Source organism: Salmo salar, chromosome ssa02 (assembly GCF_905237065.1).
Source record: "Salmo salar chromosome ssa02, Ssal_v3.1, whole genome shotgun sequence".
Lineage (NCBI taxonomy): Eukaryota > Metazoa > Chordata > Actinopteri > Salmoniformes > Salmonidae > Salmo > Salmo salar.
The window spans coordinates 35390978-35412695 of record NC_059443.1 but is presented as its reverse complement, the minus strand read 5'-3'; the positions used below and the strand labels follow the sequence as shown (position 1 = coordinate 35412695).

The 21718-nt window shown below is 40.7% G+C and overlaps 1 protein-coding gene across 2 annotated transcripts; it reads left to right on the top strand.

Annotated features, from left to right (window-relative positions):
* The first annotated feature begins 243 nt into the window (after positions 1–243).
* gpatch4 (G patch domain containing 4) lies at positions 244–4879 on the top strand. Of its 2 annotated transcripts, none has more exons than XM_014162022.2 (7): positions 244–483; positions 820–904; positions 2605–2771; positions 2893–3006; positions 3135–3247; positions 3423–3473; positions 3619–4879. In XM_014162022.2, exons 2-7 carry the CDS (start codon positions 826–828, stop codon positions 4373–4375), a joined length of 1281 nt encoding a protein of 426 aa, XP_014017497.2. In that variant the 5' UTR covers positions 244–483; positions 820–825; the 3' UTR covers positions 4376–4879. The 2 variants fall into 2 exon arrangements, with proteins under 2 accessions (XP_014017497.2, XP_014017487.2); XM_014162012.2 differs by having other exon boundaries at positions 338–506.
* The last annotated feature ends 16839 nt before the right edge of the window (positions 4880–21718 follow it).

The following is a 21718-nucleotide window of genomic DNA, read 5'->3' as shown; positions in this document are numbered from 1 at the left end:
GACTGGTATTGTATGCTTCAGTAAGATTGGATTTTTTTGCATTTATAGCAATGGTTTTCAACTGTACTACAGGGATGGAATGTAAGTCACAGAAAATTAAGGTTGTGGTGGACGCTACAGAGAGGTATTTGGGTGTATGAGACTTAACATCAGAAGAGTTACAGTGTGTGTTCTGTGGTGGTGACTTGTACTTTCAAGCTGTTGGCCTGAGTTAGGCCTATATAGATTTAAATAGTGGAGTAGGGTGGTGAGTGTAGGGTTAGATGGTAGGGTATTTGGTGATTTTATAAGTATAAGGGAGTTTTTCTCCAGTCTAGTAGGTGGCGGTAATGCAACATTTATTGGATGCCAACCGCGGTTAAACCTCATCGAAGAAGAATAAGAAGCGTAGTCTTTTCCGGTGCCATGTCAGCCTGCTGAATTTACCTCATGGTTCCAGTAGAACTGTGAAAACGTTTTCATTTATCCCTTTTGAACAACAATGTGAGTCTAGATTACCAGACAAGGTAAAATAATTAGTACCATTACCCCGGTCGTTGTTTATGATTTCATACTCAGCCCTTATTAGTACAGTAATGACTTGCATTCAAGTGTGAATGTTCTCTTAACTAGCTAGCTAGCTTGTTAGCTAAACCAAAACTGATTTTTTTTTTTGCGGACTTGCAAACAGAATTTGTATATTATATTTGAGAAAATAGTGTTCTTTGTGCATTACTGTTTAACTATCTAATGCATAAATGTTGAGATCTGAGACTGAAGACCTGTCAAATGCATTGTAATATAGCTAACGTTAGCTAGCTAACATGTTCATTTCTTTAGAAATAAATGGCAGGAACTGTTAAGGAAAAGAGCCGTGGACTGAAGTTTGCAGAGCAACAGCTACTGCGCCATGGCTGGGAACAAGGTAACGTTAATGTTAGATTTTCAGATATGTATTTAGTAACAGTACGGTATAGTCATTTAATGATGGGCAATATGCTAGCTAATGAACATCTTAAGATTACAGGCATGAGTTTCTATATCAAGTGTAACGTTATACATATGTCAGATTGAATTTGCTTGTAAATTACATTAGTAGGCAGGGCAAACAAGTTTTGATGATTTCTGCTATATCGTCAAAATAAATCCATCAGAGCACGTTTTTGGACTCATTCAGCAGTTTTTACCTGATTTAAGTACAATACCTTTGGAAATGAATGTTGAAAGTTCAATTTGTATTCCTGAAACTTGTTTTGAAAATAATGCTGGCACTGCTTCCTGTTGACAAGACATTTGGATAAATAGCCCAATGTCAACAGTTTTTTAATGTGTCCAAATCAATAACCAATAATCAGAAACAGTTTATCTTGAAAACATAAAATGTACTGTCATACATGTGCAACAATTAGTAATCATATTACTTGTATTTTTTTATGTACCAAAAACCCTGTTTTGACAGGTGGCAATAAATCACTGATATCGATTAGGGGGGAAATCGGGTTGTATGCGCTGTTGAAACTGAAAACCACATGACAACTGGACATATTTTTACATCACTGGTTAGAGAACAACCTGCAGAAGACAGTGGGCTACATTGGGGTGATGCATTTTCATTTGGGGGTCGCCAAAACAGAAAAAGAAACACACTGACAAATAAGCAATCACTCATTCGAAAACCACATGGAATGTGTACATCACTGGTTAGAGGAGAATTTGTAGAAGACTGCTAGCTACATTTTGAAGTGTTGAACAGGGGGTAAACGTTTGGAGTGTAGCGCTGTTTAAACTAGCACTATTCAAAGGCCACCCAGAATCATGGAATAACCTGTATATGGTTGGTTAGATGAGAACTTATAGAAGGCTGCGATCTATATTTTGGGATGTCGGATGTTGATTTCGCCATCACAAAAAAAGGGAACAAACCACTGTTAACCCAAACGTTGTGATTAGTTTAAGTTATCACGACCCATAGGATATCAACAGTGACAACGGTTGGCTGTTATTTAAGTGATAGTTTGATTGTCAAATCCATTGGTTTGGCCAGCAACTTTTAAAGAGAGACTGACCCAACTTTTTCGTGCCATTTCATTAACGCTGTGTTCTGCGCATCCCAGCACGTGTGACAATCAACGGTACAAAACCAAAGATATTGATCTGTTTTGAGCAATAAATCTTATGTCATCGTGATGACTATATTATTTTATACTAACATCAACAATCTGAGGTAAAAGGATATGTAATTCCACTAAATTTTATGGTTTGAAAATGCAAGCTTGAGTAAGGTAGTAACAAACTGTCCACATTAGGGAAATTAGCGCAATATTCAATTCAATATGGCAAAATAATTAAACATGTCAATTTAAGATGAATGTATATGTTGCCCACTCACAAACTATTGCAACAATGACATCTATTTCTCACTAATTTAACGATTTCGAGTGTAAATATTTTTTTTTTAAATGCGCTCATACACAATTTAACCAGGCACTCTAGACTAGAGCCTCCGTAGTGTCTGTGCAGCAGCCTGAATGTTTGATGTCACTACTAGTAGTAGTTGCCAGTCGTATCTAATTCTGTGTTATGAATGGTAACTAGATCTAATAGAAGACCCCTCACTGTTCACAGGTAAAGGTCTTGGTCGGCAGGAGAATGGTATATCTGAGGCTATCAAAGTCAAAGTGAAATGTGACAAGGGAGGGGTGGGACATCGTCAAGGGGAGCAGTTCACCTTCCATTGGTGGGACCATGTCTTCAACAAAGCATCTTCTAGCCTGGAAGTGGAATCTGGCGAGGTAAGTCCTCAGAATGGGTGTGTGAAATGAAAGATTATTTTACCACTAGGCCACGCACACGCATACACACATTCACACACTTACATTGGGCCTAGGCTACATCTCTACCTTTCTCTTCTAGAATGGTGTGCAGGTGAAGAAGTTGGTGGAGGAGGAAGAGGAAGGAATGATCTCCAACAAGAAGCCAACGAAAGCCATGTTGGGAAGAGACAAACTTTATGGATGCTTTGTGAAGGTACAGAAAAACAAATCCAACTGGAACACACCCATATCTGTGCCAATGAGCTCTCTTGATAGTACAGAAAGATACTGCACATAGGCAAATGATATGGACTGGAACGGTTTTATTTCTCTTCCTCCTAGTCTGCCACCCTCCTGGCAGGACTGGAGCAGCCAGAGCAGAAGTCCTCCAGTACAGATAGCAGCAGCAGCTCTGACGATGAGGACCAGAGACTGGACCTCTCCAGCACCACCAAGTAAGAACCTCACTGCCCAATACCATCCACCACCATACAGGGATTGATATCAGTTTGTGAAGGTTATTTGTTTTCATGTCAATGTGCAGATTAAACCCATACATTGTTAACGACAGTGGTTTTATGTACGCACAGGTTTAAATAATAAATGCTATTTCCCTCTCCCTTTGTATAGGCTATCAGACGCTGACCTGGTGAAGGCTTGTGGAGGACGCACCGCTCACAAGTAAGTTGCTTGTCACCAATACATTTGTAATAAACAAATCACATGAATGTGTGTCCTATCTTGGTGCATGCTGTTGGTGAAGGGCTTGAACCTGGTCTTAATTAGGAAGCTAAACATTGTTTGTCCCTATTCCTGTTCGCAACAGAGGAGCCAGACACGGCCTTACCATGAGTGCCAAGCTAGCCAGACTGGAGCAGCAGGAGCAAGAGTTCATGGCAAAGTATGGCAAGAAAAACCAACTAGCGGCTGCAACACCAGATAGTGTCACCACCACTACCCAACCAGCTGCCCAGATCCCTGAGGATGAACTGACGCATGAGACCCCGGGGAAGAAGGCCAAAAAGAGGAAGAATCACTCAGAGGATACCCGTGAGAATGTGGCTGAAGAGAATGCTGATTCTGCTGTTGTCTCCGGAAGTACCAACATTGAAATGAAGGTGAAAAAGAAAAAAAAGAGGAAAAGTTTAAAGGAGAACACTGGGGAGGTGGCGCTGGTTCCTGTAGAGGAAGAACTAACGTCTGTGGAAGATAATACAGCAGACAACGCTCAGCCAACCAAGAGGAAACGTTCAAAACAGAGGAAGGTGTTGGAAGAGGGCGAGAGCTGTCATCTAAATGGAGAGGTGTGTGAAACTGATGTCATTTCTATAGAGAGTGAAGCCGGAGGAGGTGGTGAAGAGGCTTCGGAGGGAGAAGGTGCCACTCGGCAACAGACTGACTCAGACACTACTACCAAGAAGAAGAAGAAGAAGAAGAAGAAGAAGTCCTCCAAGAACAAAGACGTGGCTGAGGAGATGGAACACTCTAAAGATAGAGAAACCAACCAATCAGAAACTGTGGCGGACTCCCCTCCCAAAAAGAAACGGAATGGAGGAAGTGAGAACGGTGGAAGAGGAACCTAAAACAAAAGGTAAAAAAAAAAAATGCAAAGAGGTCAAGCGGACCGTAGAGGACAGGTTGCACGATGTATTGGACTCCATACCTCTAAAAAAGAAAAATAAGAAAGCTAAACAACAGGAACCAGTTTGAGGACTAGTGGTTTCCTTGTTGGAGAGGAAACAGGTCAGGGATTTGGGTCAGCGCTCTAATAACATCTTATAGACACATGAAACCATCGAATGAAATGCAGTATATTTTTTAACGCTTATTGCAACACCATGCAAAAAGGATGTTTTGTTTCTTGTCAACATATTTATTTGTATGGAAAGATTCAACTACAGACTGTAATAAGAAAATATATATTTAGTCGTCAACTAGTGTTTTTATACAGCTTCTTGTACGGTGTTCTGTATTGTTAATATTCTCAACATGGATGTTTTAAACAATGTGATATCAACATCAGATATGAGGTTGCTATGTATGAGCACAGTAATGTATTTTCTTTGCTCAATAAACTTTCCTTACTACTTTGTGTGATGAGGTACAAGTGCCAATTAAAGCTGCTGATTTAGAAGTATTGCATTGTTTATAAAATAGTGATTTTATTAAAAGGGGAACCTATGAAAGCCCTACACAAATGAGTGTTTATTTTTAAATACTCTTTACAATAGATCTTTGACTGTGAACGTGGCTCAATTTACCCTGACCATATGATTCAGCATTCCAATTAGCCAAAGGTGCATTGTTTGGGTTAGTTAAAGCACAATCATGACCCCGCACAGGTTGATGCTTCCAAAACCTGTGAAAAGAATACAATGAATGAAAAAACAATCTGTGTCGTGGAAGATCCACGTTAAGATTTGAAGCATTTACCGTGAATGCAGTCTGCAAACGTGGGAACATTGATTTTACATTTCAATCAAGCTATAATGCGGACCTTCCATGGTACCGATTGAATCCAGCCCTTAGTGAAGAATTGTTGTAGGCAACATGTTTCTGTGTTGTATTTATACTGATTGGAATGTCCTTACACATCAGTCAGATTCTGATTACGTCCATCAACCCAAAGCCATTGACTGTCTTCTTCTATGTCAGTCAGGCCAATCCAGTACCCATGATCTTCATCATAGTAGGATTGAGTGTTGAGAATGAATTCCTGAATGAGAAGTTAAGGAAACCCCAAGTAGATACAAATGAATAAATAGGCTACATTTAAAAGTAAGCCACAGTTCTGTGAGGCAGTATGACAGTGTCTAAACGTTAAGGATATAAGCATCTTATCTGGTCCAAATGAAAGAGATTACGGTATGAAAGTACTTCCTACTTCCTGTAGTCAGTCCCCTACTTTTTTTGAATGGGCTTCAAGCTTATATAATCAAATTCATGAAAAGGCAGTTATACACTGAGTGTACACAACATTAAGAACACATGCTCTTTCCATGACAGACTGACCAGGTGAAAGCTATGATCCCTTATTGATGTCACTTGGTAAATCCACTTTAGATGAAGGGGAGGAGACAGGTTAAAGAAGGATGTTAAGCCTTGAGTCATGGACAGTGAGTGCCATTCAGAGGGTGAATGGGCAATACATTATTTTTGAAGTGCCTTTGAATGGGGTGTGCTAGTAGGTGCCAGGTGCACCAGCTTGAGTGTGTCAAGAACTGCAAAACTGCTTCTTTTTTGAATACTCAACAGCTTCCTGTGCGTATCAAGAATGGTCCACCAACCAACGGACATCCAGCCAACATGACACAACTGTGGGAAGCATTGTCAACATGGGGCCAGCATCCCTGTGGAACGCTTTCAAACACCTTGTAGAGTCCACGCCCTGACAAACTGAGGCTGTTCTGAGGGCAAAAGGGGCTGCAACTTAATATTAGGAAGGTGTTCCTAATGTTTTGTAAACTCAGTGTATAAGATATATATATATATATATACACACACAATTCTATTCGTATTCATGTATTGATTTGCTCATACCCGATTCCTTTTATTAAAATATTTGACGCTCAAGAAGTAAGACACATCGCCGAAAGTTAGAAAAGTCTTATTTGAAGCCCATTCTTAGCCTACAAAAACGAGACAACAGGAAGTCCCACTTTCATACTGTATAACAAAGAGCACAGATGTAGCAGTGTTAATGAACTTCATGTTGTGAGGGAGTTTCCTTGAACATACAGTAGCTATAAACAGTTGAAGTCGGAAGTTTACATAAACTAAGGTTGGAGTCATTAAAACTCGTTTTTCAACCACTCCACAAATTTCTTATTAACAAATTATAGTTTTGGCAAGTCGGTTAGGACACATACTTTGTGCATGACACAAGTCATTTTTCCAACAATTGTTTACAGACAGATTATTTCACTTATAATTCACTGTATCGCAATTCCAGTGGGTCAGAAGTTTACATACACTTCGTTGACTGTGCCTATAAACAGCTTGGAAAATTCCAGAAAATTATGTCCTGGCTTTAGAAGCTTCTGATAGGCTAATTGACATCATTTGAGTCAATTGGAGGTGTACCTGTGGATATATTTCAAGGCCTACCTTCAAACTCAGTGCCTCTTTGCTTGACATCATGGGAAAATCAAAATAAATCAGCCAAGACCTCAGAAAAATTTGTAGACCTCCACAAGTCTGGTTCATCCTTGGGAGAAATTTCCAAACACCTCAAGGTACCATGTTCATCTGTACAAACAATAGTACGCAAGTATAAACACCATGGGATCACACAGCCGTCATACCGCTCAGGAAGGAGATGCGTTCTGTCTCCTAGAGATGAACGTACTTTGGTGCGAAAAGTGCAAATCAATCTCAGAACAACCGCAAAGGACCTTGTGAAGATGCTGGAGGAGACAGGTACAAAAGTATTTATATCCACAGTAAAACGAGTCCTATATCGACATAGCCTGAAAGGCCGCTCAGCAAGGAAGAAGCCACTGCTCCAAAACCTCCATTAAAAAGCCAGACTACAGTTTGCAACTGCACATGGGGACAAAGATCATACTTTTTGGAGAAATGTCCTCTGGTCTGATGAAACAAAAATAGAACTGTTAGGCCATAATGACCATCGTTATGTTTTGAGATAAAAGGGGTAGGCTTGCAAGCCGAAGAACAAAATCCCATCCGTGAAGCACAGGGTGGCAGCATCATGTTGTGGGGGTGCTTTGCTGCAGGAGGGACTGGTGCACTTCACAAAATAGATGGCATCATGAGGTAGGAAAATTATGTGGATATATTGAAGCAACATCTCAAGACATCAGTCAGGAAGTTAAACCTTGGTCGCAAATGGGTCTTCCAAATGGACAATGACCCCAAGCATACTTCTAAAGTTGTGGAAAAATGGCTTAAGAACAACAAAGTCAAGGTATTGGAGTGGCCATCAAAAAGTCCTGACCTCAATCCCATAGAAAATTTGTGGGAAGAACTGAAAAAGCGTGTGCAAGCAAGGAGGCCTACCAACCTGACTGTTACACCAACTCTGTCAGGAGGAATGGGCCAAAATTCACCCAACTTATTGTGGGAAGCTTGTGGAAGGCTACCTGAAACGTTTGACCCAAGTTAAACAATTGAAAGGCAATGCTACCAAGTACTAATTGAGTGTATGTAAACTTCTGACCCACTGGGAATGTTATGAAAGAAATCAAAGCTGAAATAAATAATTATCTCTATTATTCTGACATTTCACATTCTTAAAATAATGTGGTGATCCTAACTGACCTAAGATGGAATTTTTACTAGGATTAAATGTCAGGAATTGTAAAAAACTGAGTTTAAATGTATTTGGCTAAGGTGTATGTAAACTTCTGACTTCAACTGTATCACATATTTTAATATAGTTCATATTTCACTTATTTGACATTTTTATTGCTTGAATAACCCTTTTAAGCTTGTGTGAATCTCCCTTAAAGCATTTACCTGTAGCAGTGTCCTACCTGTTCCTCTTGACTGCCTATGTCAACCAAATCAGCATTGTTGTTTTTGCAGTGCTGTCTGCTTCTTGCCAGATCCTCCAAAGGTGACCGAGGGGGACTTTAATGTGCAGAAACAGGTAACAACTGGATTGGAACAGCACCCAGCCAACTTGACAAGGTTTGCACTCTCTATCTGTGCAACATCAAACATGCAAAGTAATATAATAATATATACCATTTAGTAGATGCTTTTGTCCAAAGCGACTTACTGTCATGCGTGTATACATTTGTTGTATGAGTGGTCCTGGGAATCAAACCCACTATCCTGGCATTGCAAGTGCCATGCTCTATCAACTGGGCAATAGAGGACAACTACGATCAGCTACATAATGTTTTTGACATTTTAAAGTAACATAAAGCATTGCTGTGACATACATTCTGGACCATCAGCATATGAGAAAATTCAAATGAATGAGGAAATATTAACTGGGATGGAAACTTTAACTTTGGTGTTGGCATCTTTATATGGGCAGTAGTTATCAACTGGGAAAGTCTTCAACTGAAATATGACCCCAAGAGTCCAATTGAGCCCATCCCTGTCTCCTGACAAGTTCATCCTCTCTGCCTTCAATTGCTGGTTTTCAGTAAACACGTTGATGTAATCGCTCTGAAAAAATGTGATTGGCTACACTCAGCTTGCAATAGAGATTCATTAGGTCCTGATTGGCTGCCAGTAGGGATATATGCTCATCTGTTAGCTGCTCCAGTTCCCTCAACAAATTTGTGTTGTTCTCTGAGAGGGCAGTGTTGACTGTGGAGAGAGAAGGACATACTTACTCAACCTGCACCTCTCCAAATGTCATATTATTTTGTCTTTATGATCCACATACTCACAGTAAACACAGAGAGGTATAATGGCTGACACAAACAGGACACAAAGAACCCCCAAACACACTGCCACTACTCGAAAGGGTTGAGAGTGGGAAGCAGGGCCCTCCTCCACTAGGAAGAGCAAAGATAGGAGTGCATTATAGCTATATTTTAATATGCTTCATTAGTGAATCTGACAGTATGTTATTATTCGAAGGAGTCAAATAATTGAACAATAAATGGTGGATATTGGTCTCTTATTTAACACACATGCTGTGGCAGGACCAGGTTGACTTGGTGCACTCCCCCTTGCCTTTACTTCAACATATAGCGTATGTTCTATCTTTTTCTCTTTTTTTCATTCATTTTTACTGTGGTAAGAATGTAACTTGTCACAGAGAGGTACTTGATTAAACCTTCATTTACAATACATTTGGCATCAATGTTCTCCAACACAGAATTGATAAAACAGTCAAATAATCTGGACTTAATAGCTGCCATAACTGGCTCGCTTGCTTTAAGCATCCATCAATTTGAAGATTTAAAAACATGGTGATTTAAATAAAACCGTTTTAGTGCTAGGTCCGGCAGTAAGAATTAGCTTAATTGGTAGAAATGCACTAAAAAAGAGTAAGATAGATGAAGAGAGAAAGAAATGCTAAGACTCAGCTTTTGGTGAAGAACATTTTAGATTTTTTTTTAATCATTGTAGATTAATGCAGCTCTTCTGGCATCCTTCAGATAAAAAGAAAGCCTTAACCAACAGTGTCTGAAATACATGTGTGACTACTGTTAAAGCATTCCTTACTCCAGGACTTCAACAGGTGACCATTGATCTGTTTCGTCATTGGACGCCTTCATAAGCGCTTTTTCTTTTTTTCTCAGTTTATTTAAAGGTATTTATTTACCTGTTGAAGTGTCCTGGGGTGAGGAAGGTTTTCTTTTTGATTTTCAAGTCCCTCAGTCAAGCACCTGATTCCATTTTTTGTTCAAGCTGGGCTGAAGCTTGTTTGGGTATGCTCTCTTTCTACAAGTGTGAATACTGTTGTTATTATCCTCAATAGGATCTGTATAAGTACTTCTGGGTTGACTCTGGTCTGCATTAATTACTCACAGATAATCTCCACCCAGCCGGCTCTCTCTCTCTGTAGCAATTGAGCCTGGGGATGAGGTTACTTCACAGACAGACATTTCACTGTACAGATTCACACATCTGACTCAAAGGGGTGTGTTTACGTGCCATGATGGTAACATTGCTGTGTGGTACTCAATATGGAAAGCTGTAAAGCTGTGGGAAACAGAAATAACTATGTTCAGAAACAGAAATAGGATTGTCTTTCATTCCTCTCTTGTTTTAAGGTGAGCATATCTCTGAAGACTTGCATTTCCCTCCTTATACCCTCCAGTCACTGGTTGATTCTTAAAAAATAAGTTGACCGAGCCACATTGACTGGTTACAAGTTCAAGGAAATGCCTTGACTTGCTAAGATGTCAGAAAATGTAGTAATCCTTTTCCCATTTGTCTGTAATAGATATATTAAGTAATTTCCAATATGAATGCAATAGATCTTCAGTACACTATTGAGCCAACACTAAGAGATTGAATGGATGCAGGGTTGCTACAATGTGGATGTGGGCTGCTGCAATGTTGAAATACTGTCACCAGAGGGTAGTAGTGAGGTCATAGTTGGTCAGAGAAAATAGCTACACAACTTGTTATTCCCAATCCTTTATTCAGTCCATCAATTATCCAATAAGATTAATTTGATTTGTTTACTTTGTACAAAAAATAGTCTCATTATATGTGTGTATCAGATAAACTAAAACCATTGTGTACACATTTAATAAAACAATTGCAAATATATTTGCAGACAGTCTTCTACAAAACATTGTCAGTCAAATCGTGAGTTTCTCCAAGTGTCTGACTCAGACACCAATATCAAAAAGAAGAAGTCGTCCAAGAACAAAGAGGAGGATCCAGTGGAGATGGAACAGACTAATGAAAAGAAACCAACCAATCAGAAACTGTGGAGGACTCTCCTCCAAAAAAGAAAAAGAAACAGGATGCAGCAATAGAGGAGAGAAAGTAAGGGAGAACGGTGGAGGAGGAACCTAAAATAAAAGATGCAAAGAGGACAAGTAGACAGTAGAGGACAGGTTACACATTGAGTCTATACCCGTCACGACTTCTGCCGAAGTCGGTTCCTCTCCTTGTTTGGGCGATGTTCGGCGGTCGACATCACCTGTCTTCTAGCCATCGCCGATCCATTTTTCATGTTCCATTTGTTTTGACTTGTTTTCACACACACCTGGTTTCAATTCCCTAATTACATGTTGTATATTTTCCCTCTGTTTCGGGAATTGTTTATTTTGTAAGTACTCGTGCTATGTGTTACTGGTGCGTTATGGGTTTTGTACCCATGTGTTTTTTGTTTTGTATACTGTTGGTTTTATATATTAAACTGCTCCGGCTATTCACCAAGTTCTGCTCTCCTGCGTTTGACTTCCCTGCCACCAGTTACGCACCCCTTACAATACCTCTTAAAAAAAATAAATAATTTGGAACAAGATTGATGAGGACTTGCCCAAGATTGTTGGAAAGGCAAAGAGATCAGCCATTCATCAGCTTGTGGCAGAGCTCCAATTTCAGTTCATCTCATAGACAAATGAAACCATCAAATGAAATCTGATATATTTAATCTGGACTCAACTGAAATATTTGCAAAACCCAGAAAAAAAGTCTGTTTTGTTTCCTGTCAACAATAGACTTTCAGCAATTAAACAGAGGTTTATAGTGGAATTCATGTTAGAAATCATTTTTTAAACTGGTGTTAATATGCCGATTCTTGTACAGTGTTCTGTATTGTTAATATTCTCAACATTGATGTTTTAAACAATGTGATATCAACATCAGATATGAGGTTGCTAGATATGAGCACAGTAATGTCCATGTATTTTTTGCTCAATGAGCTTTCCTTACTACTCTCTGTGATGTCACACATTTGCATGATGCTTAAAGGGGCATCATTTTTGGATTTATAAATTAATGATATGTACCTGTCACATTCGCTATCTTCGAACTCCCTGTCGTAGATCAACCAAGGCGCAGCGTGCTTGTAATTCCACATACTTTATTAGAATAAACCGAACAAAACAATAAACAGGTAGACAGAAAAGAACGTGACGCAACTGAGGCGCACACAAAACAGACAGAAATAATAATTACCCACAAACACAGGTGGGGAAAAGGCTGCCTAAGTATGATTCCCAATCAGAGACAACGATAGACAGCTGCCTCTGATTGGAAACCATACTCGGTCAAAACAAAGAAATATAATGACATAGAATGCCCACCCCATATCACACCCTGACCTAACCAAACAGAGAAAAACGTCTCTCTCAGGTCAGGGCATGACAGTACCCCCCCCCCCCCCAAACCTGAACCTATAGGGGAGGATCCGGGTGGGCATCTACCCATGGTGGCGGCTCCGGTTCGGGGCGTAGCCCCCGCTCCGCCCGCTGATCCCTCCGCTTTTGTATCACCGGACAGTGGATCATCGTTGAAGGAACCAGACCGTGGATCATCGCCGGAGGCTCTGGACTGCAGACCGCAGCTGGAGACTTTGGACTGCAGACCACCGCTGGAGACTCTGGACTGCAGACTGCCGCTGGAGACTCTGGACTGCAGACCGCCGCTGGAGACTCTGGACTGCAGACCGCCGGACTGGGGGACGTTGCTGGAGGCTCCAGACTGGGGGACGTTGCTGGAGGCTCCAGACTGGGGGACGTCACTGGAGGCTCCGGGCCATGGATCATCACTACAGGTTCCGCGCCATGGATCATCACTGGAGGCTTCTGACCATGGATCATCACTGGAGGCTCCGGGCCATGGATCATCACTGGAGGCTCCGGGCCATGGATCATCACTGGAGGCTCCGGGCCATGGATTATCACTGGAGGCTCCGGGCCATGGATTATCACTGGAGGCTTCGTGCCATGGATCATCACAACTGAAGGAGAGAAAAAGGGCTGCCTAAGTATGATTCCCAATCAGAGACAACGATAGACAGCTACCTCTGATTGGAAACCATACTCAGCCAAAACAAAGAAATCCAAAAACTAGATTGCCCACCCCACATCACATCACAACCTGACCTAACTAAACTAGAGGAAATAAAACGTCTCTCTAAGGTCAGGGCGTGACAGTACCCATTGATTCTTGAAGAATATAACTTATACAGTGAATTCGGAAAGCATTCAGACCCCTTGACTTCTTCCACATTTTGGATCTATATATATATTTTTCATCAATCTACACACAATACCCCCCAAGCAAATGTATTAAAAATAAGAAACAGAAATAACCCAAAGGGCTTGTTTGGGCCTGTTTGGCCCTGTCCGGGGGTATCATCGGAAGGGGCCACAGTGTCTCCTGACCCCTCCTGTCTCAGCCTCCAGTATTTATGCTGCAGTAGTTTATGTGTCGGAGGGCTAGGGTCAGTCTGTTATATCTGGAGTATTTCTCCTGTCTTATCCGGTGTCCTGTGCGAATTTAAGTATGCTCTCTCTAATTCTTTCTTTCTTTCTCTCTCTTGGAGGACCTGAGCCCTAGGACCATGCCTCAGGACTACCTGGCCTGATGACTCCTTGCTGTCCCTAGTCCACCTGGCCGTGCTGCTGCTCCAGTTCCATAACCTGCGGCTATGGAACCCTGACCTGTTCACCGGATGTGCTACCTGTCCCAGACCTGCTGTTTTCAACTCTCTAGAGACAGCAGGAGTGGTAGAGATACTCTGAATGATCGGCTATGAAAAGCCAACTGACATTTACTCCTGAGGTGCTGACCTGTTGCACCCTCGACAACCACTGTGATTATTATTATTTAACCCTGCTGGTCATCTATGAACATTTGAACATCTTGGCCATGTGCTGTTATAATCTCCACCCGGCACAGCCAGAAGAGGACTGGCCACCCCTCATAGCCTGGTTCCTCTCTAGGTTTCTTCCTAGGTTCTGGCCTTTCTAGGGAGTTTTTCCTAGCCACCGTGCTTCTACACCTGCATTGCTTGCTGTTTGGGGTTTTAGGCTGGGTTTCTGTACAGCACTTTGAGATATCAGCTGATGTAAGAAGGGCTTTATAAATAAATTTGATTTGAAATACCATATTTACATAAGTATTCAGACACTTTGCTATGCGACTCGAAATTGAGCTCAGGTGCATCCTGTTTCCATTGATCATCCTTGAGATGCTTCTACAACTTGATTGCAGTCCACTTGTCATAAATTCAATTGATTGGACATGATTTGGAAAGGCACAGACCTGTGTATATAAGGTCCCACAATTGACAGTGCTTGTCAGAGCAAAACCAAGCCATGAGGATGAAGGAATTGTCCGTAGAGCTCCGAGACAGGATTGTGTCGAGGCACAGATATGGGGATGGGTACCAAAAATTGTCTGCAGCATTGAAGGTCCCCAAGAATGCAGTGGCCTCCATCATTCTTAAGTGGAAGAAGTTTGGAACCACCAAGACACTTCCTAGAGCTGGCTGCCTGGCCAAATTGAGCAATCGGGGGAGAAGGGCCTTGGTCAGGGAGGTGACCAATAATGCAATGGTCAATCTGACAAAGCTTAAAACTTCCTCTGTGGAGATGGAAGAACTTCCAGAAGGACAACCATCTCTGCAGTACTCCACCAATCAGGCCTTTATGGTAGAGTGGCCAGACAGAAGCCACTCCTCAATAAAAGGCACATGACAGCCCGCTTGGAGTTTGCCAAAAGGACTCACAGACCATGCAAAACAAGATTCTCTGGTCTGATGAAACCAAGATTGAACTGTTTGACCTGAATGCCAAGAGTCACGTCTGGAGGAAATCTGGCACCATCCCTACAGTGGAGTATGGTGGTGACAGGATCATGCTGTGGGGATGTTTTTCAGCAGCAGGGACTGGGAGACTAATCAAGATCGAGGTAAAGATGAACAGATCAAAGTACAGAGAGATCCTGAAATTCTAAAACCTGTTTTTGCTTTGTCATTATGGGGTGTTGTGTGTTGATTTTTGAGGGGAAAGAAACAATGTAGAATAAGGCTGTAATGTAACAAAATGTGGAAAGATTCAATGGGTCTGAATACTTCTGAATGCATTGTAAATGCCTCATGAGCTTTGTTCCACTGTCATTCTCCATCACAACCCAAAATATAAGCTTGTTTTCTTCCAATGTTTGTAATCAAAGTAATGGTCAACAAACACTATATAGCCTCATAACATGGTTAAAACTATTACGTTTATATAACGGATGGTCAGTCCTTGCACCCATAGCTCTTTCTATGAATTTGACAGTGGTTACATTTCTCCAGCCCCATCCCTCAGCTTTTTACCAAAACAGGGGCGGGAAATTCTTTGTTATTGTTTCAATTGCTGATTGGCGCTTTAAATAAATATTTAATTTAGTGCATAAAACTGTCAATTTAGCAGAAGTATTGCATAGGTTATAAAACTGAGTGATTTCATAAAAAATGTAAAACTTCCATTCTACATATTTAACTTGTACTTCATATGCTAAGATGTTTCAAAATCGAAGGAAGAAAATCTTGGAAGACAAGTCTAGTTTTGCTTTGTAAACTGAATATGATATGATTTCTGATCTATGAAAGGCCAAAACAAATGTTATTTTAAAACATTACACTATACATACAGTTGATCTTTGATTGTGAACATAGACACAAATGTATGAAACATAATACAATAACACAATATAAGAGCACTAATTCATTGTCATAATGAAATAATTGATATGAAAGACAATGTGCCTGATTTATATGAAAGCTTAAAACTAAACATAATTTTTTTAATTCACCAAAGCTACATTAAAACAGATCGTTGATTGTTAACATTTCAAAAACGTACAAAACAGACTGAATTGAGTGAATCTGAATTGACCCCAACAAGCAGATGCAGGGGTCCTTCAATAAGAAGAATAAAACTGAATTTAATTCTCAAAGGAAGATGCAATAATATATGAGCTCAGTATGTGAGAATGCCTCTTAAGAGAGTGTTCCTGCAATTTAATCTGGCCATATTAATGCTCTACTCTCACAGATCCAACGGTTCTGCATGTCACATGATACAGCATTCCAATTAGCCAATGGTGCATTCTTTGGGATAGTTAACACGCAATTCCCTCCATTTCGACTGTTCCAAAACCTGTGAAAAGAGAACACCACCATTAATGAAAATAAATTACTGAGTCAAATAATGATTTAACAATGCTTCTTTGTTGTGTTTACACTGAATAATATGTCCTTACCCATCAGTCAGATTCTGATGACTTCCATTAACCCAGAGCCATTTGCCGTTTTCAGCTTTGTCAGTCAAACCGATCCAATACCCATGATAGTCATCATAGTAATCTTTAGTGTGGTTATGAATGAATTCCTTAATGAGAAGTGAGAGAAACCACAAATTAAATGTTAGGGAAAAGGTACATTTTGTAGTAATCCACATTTTCGGGAGGCAGTGTGTAAATGTTGGATCTCATGGATGTAATCAGGTCCAAATGAGAAATAACAAAGAGCACAACAGGAAGTAGCATTGTAATGGGCTTTGTCCTTTTGTCTTTTAGTTATGACTGCTTTACCCTGAGTTCATAGCTATCACACATTTTAATCTAGTTCCTATTTCACTTTTCATTCATTTTCATTGTTTGAATGACTTAAAGGTTGAGTGAATCTGTCCCTCTAAACCTGTGGTGGAAAAAGTACCCAATTGTCATACTTGAGTACAAGTGAAGATACCTTTGATGGGTTTGGATTTCTGAACTTTAAATGTTATTAATCATTAGTTATACTAGATACCTGAGGGGTGCCATAGCCGAGGGGCTACAGCAGAGGTTAATGGTTATCTGTAGGGGGAAGGTATATGGTGGGTGCATTTAATCTTGGAATGTACTGAGTGTAGGGAAAGTGATCACATGTGCCAGGCATTGTTAAGGGGAGAGAGTCATGGATTAGTGATGAAGGGGGTCGAGGACAGGTCAGGTCACTTTAAGGGAGAAAGAAAAGTTAGTTTCCTGCCTAGCAATAAAGATACAATGTTTAGCAAGAAGGAGGAGACCACCCAAAGTGGGGTACAAATACCACCACTATTGTTAACATGTTTTTGGCGATTCAGCTGTTCAATCCTTTGGGAAGAATAAACTTGGGTTAAGCTTTCATAGTGTCTGTCAAGTTCTTACTCTGGTAATTTCAACCTAACACCTTAATAGAAAATTACTCAAGTAAAAGTAAAAGTCATCCAGTAAAATTCTACTTGACTAAAAGTCTAAAAGTATTTGGTTTAAAATATACTTAAGTATCAAAAGTAAATGTAATTACTAAAATACACTTAAGTATCAAAAGTTAAAGTAAAAGTGTAAGTCATTTCAAATTCCTTATATTAAGCAAACGAGACGGTACCATTTTCTTGTTTTTTTTAATTTACGGCTAGCCAAAGACACACCCCAACATTCAGACATCATTTACAAATTAAGCGTGTGTGCTTAGTGAGTTCGCTGGATCAGAGGCAATAGGGATGACCAGGGATGTTCTGTTGATAAGTGTGTGAATTGGACCATTTTCCTGTCCTGCTAAATGTAAATGTAATGAATACTTTTGGGTGTCAAGGAAAATGTATGGAGTAAAAAGTATAATATTTTCTAAAGGAATGTAGTGAAGTAAATGTCAAAGTAAAGTTAAGTACAGATACCCCAAAAACGACTTAAGTAGTACTTTAAAGTATTTTTACTTAAGTACTTTATACCACTGCTCTAAACACTTGTTTGCACAAGTGTCCCACCTGTTCTGCTTGGCTGCCAATGACTGGCAAATCAGCATTCTCTTGTTTGCAATATTGTTGGCTTTCTGTCCAGGTCTTCCATTGAGCTTCAGGTTGCACAATCAGGTAACAACTAGATTGGAACAACATCCAGCCATCTTGACAAGAGTTACACACCCTCTCTACAACAATAAAACATTTACAGTATTAACGCTACAATATAAACAACATTTGTTTTGTTAATACTGTATATTCATTTTAAGTGTAATATCTAATAAGTAATGTATTTTAATGTACAAGAAAGGGTTTTACCTCCTGTGCCAACTTTGTGTGAACAATATTTATTGACAGGAAAGACATCAAACTGAAATATTAACTGAAGATTCCAGTTCAGTCTATCCCTCTCTCTTGACACATTTTCTTTCTCAACCGCTAAACGTCGGTTTGTAGTGCTGACTATGGAGAGAGAAGGACATGTTTACTCTATGATGTCATCCTGCACCCCTCCAAAATCCATAATACTTTATGATCCACATACTCACAGTAGACACAGAGGCCTATAATAGCTGAAACTAAGAGGGCACAAAGAAGCCCCAAACACACTGCCGCTCCTCGAAAGGGTTGAGAGTGGAGAGCAGACTTCTCGTCCACTAAGAATAGCAAGATAAGAGTCATGTTATTATAACCATACTGTTAGCATAAGAATATACATTTAATGGTAAGCGTTATTCCATCATCTGATGAAATCTTATAATTGAACAATAAAAGGTGGATCATTTGATTATGGCATACATTCAATCCGGACCACGGAAGATTGGCGCTATAGCGCGCTTGAAATTTTAAAGACATTCGCGGAGACTGCATTCACAGTAAACGCTGCATATGTCGGGTCATTCAGAAATGACCTTAATATTTCTATTGCGCTATAGTCTCGTAAGTCCGGCAACAGCAGTGACTAAGGTTTGGTTTCAATGACAGAATCTTTCAGCAATTTCAATAAAGGAAAAACAGACAACTCTCCCAACAAATCACGAGGCAGGCATGTCAGAACATTGCGATTTGAAACAAATGACTAGCCACTTGCAAAAAATAACCTTTGTGATCTCCATCTTTCTAGCTACTATTTTGTATTTTATTCAAGTGGATAAGGTAGTAACATAGGCAGTGACGTAGTTCCTCTATGCCAAACTGACGCTCTATTACGTACAGACAGACAGTGTTAAGCCGGAACATTTGAAAATTGTAGGAGGCAACCCGGATCTCTAGAGAGACTAATCATGCTATAACTCGGATCTTCCACAGTCCGGATTGAATCTAGCCCTATCTCTCAAACACACCTGCTGTGGCAGGATTTCGTTGAGTGACTGCACTTCCCTTAGCCTTTACTTCATCATATTCTGTTTCTTCCTCTTTTTTCTCTGTGGGGAATAGAAAGGAATACACATACATATTCATTAATATCAACCCATTTGTGAACCAATTTTTTGACCAATTTTTTGACATGCCACTATGAAAATCTTATGCCATTAGTAACTCTAACATGTAATCCATATAGCTTTATTTCTTTGTTGTTGATTGGAAGTATGTAAAAAAAAACAGACAATTACCCCTGTTCCTCAGCCCCAATATCTATATACCTCAGTCCACTTACCAACACACCTAAACCCAATTACCCACACACCCCAGCCCAGTTACCCCCATGCCCTAACCCTGACATACACATGTCAGTACCCTAATATTTATACAATCAGCTACCGATACACCCATATCCTAGCCTCATTTGCCCTATTTGTTAGTCATAGACCCCAGTTTCTTTGCCAAAACTCCTCATCCCTGTTGCTTTACTATCTCAGCCCTGTTACTCACTTTGCCTAGGCCTGTATTAACCCAAGTCACCAATAGTAACCTATATCCAGCCACTCACCTCTGACCTGTAATCACTTAATCATTTCTAATAATTTCATAGATAAACTCACAGTACAGTGGTATAACACTGGTAGGGGTAAAGTGACTATGAATAGACAATAAACAGCGAGCAGCAGCAGTGTAAAAACAAAGGGGGGATGGGGGGGGGGGGCAATGCAAATAGTCCGGGTGGCCATCTTATTAATTGTTCAGCAGTCTTATGGCTTGGAGGTAGAAGCTGATAAGAAGCCTTTTGGACCTAGACTTGGCGCTCCGGTACTGCTTGCTGTGCGGTAGCAGAGAGAACAGTCTATGACTTGGGTGGCTGGAATCTTTGAATTTTTTGGGGGCTTTCCTCTGCTAGTATATAGGTCCTGGATGGCAGGAAGCTTGGCACCAGTGATGCACTGGATCATACGCACTACACTCTGTAGTGCCTTACGGTGGGATGCCGAGCAGTTGCCATACAAGGCAGTGATGCAACTGGTCAGGATGCTCTCGATGGTGCAGCTGTATAACTTTTTGAGGATCTGGGGACCCATGGCAAATCTCTTCAGTCTCCTGAGGAGGAAAAGGCATTGTCATGCCCTCTTCATTACTTTCTTGGTGTGTTTGGACCATGATAGTTTGTTTGTGATGTCACGACTTCCGCCGAAGTCAGGTCCTCTCCTTGTTCGGGCAGCGCTCGGCAGTCAGCGTCGCCGGTCTTCTAGCCATCATCGATCCACTTTTCATTTTCCATTTGTTTTGTTTTGTCTTGTTTTCCTTACACCTGGTTTCAATCCCCTCAATCACTTGTTGTGTATTTAACTCTCTGTTCCCCCCATGTCTTTGTGTGGGATTGTTTATTGTTTTATATATGCGCACGTTAGATTGGTTGCGCTGGGTTATGTCAACCCGTATTGTATTTCGTGTTTGTTGTTGCCATGTGTTTTTGGTTTGCCTAAATAAAAGGCTCCGTTTGCTACCCGATATCTGCTCTCCTGCACCTGACTCCCGTACAGCCATTTACGCATACCTGACACGTGATGTGAACACCAAGGAACTTGAAACTCTCGACTCGCTCCACTACAGCCCCATCGATGTGAATGGGGGTGTGTTCGGCCCTCCTTTTCCTGTAGTTGTCACGCTTGTCGTCGGTGATGGAGGACCAAAACGCAGCAGGTATGTGAATGCTCATCTTGATTTTTAATTACTCTCAAAATGAACATACAAAAATAACAAACACGAAAAAACGAACGAACGACAATAACAGTCTGACTAGGCACACGGCTAAGCACAGAACAATCACCCACCAATCACACACACAAACACACCCTAATATATGGGACTCTCAATCAAAGGCAGATAGACAACACCTGCCTTCAACTGAGAGTCCCAACCCCAATTAACCAAACATAGAAACACACACACTAGACTAACCATAGAATACAAACACATAGACCATCAACCAAAAACCCGGAAAACTAAATCAAACACCCTTTACACAAACACACCACCCCGAACCACATAAAACAAATACCCTCTGCCACGTCCTGACCAAACTACAAAAACAATTAACCTTATACTGGCCAGGACGTGACAGTAGTCCACTATCATCTCCTTTGTCTTTCTCACGTTGAGGGAGAGGTTGTTGTCCTTGCACCACACTTCCAGGACTCTGACCTCCGTCCTCTAAGCTGTCTCATTGTTGTCGGTGATCAGGCCTACCACCGTTGTGTCGTCAGCAAACTTAATGATGGTGTTGGAGTTGTGCTTGGCCATGCAGTCGTGGATGAACAGTGAGTCTTCGGAAAGCATGATCACACAGTCGTCCGGAACAGCTGGTGCTCTCGTGCATGCTTCAGTATTACTTGCCTCGAAGCG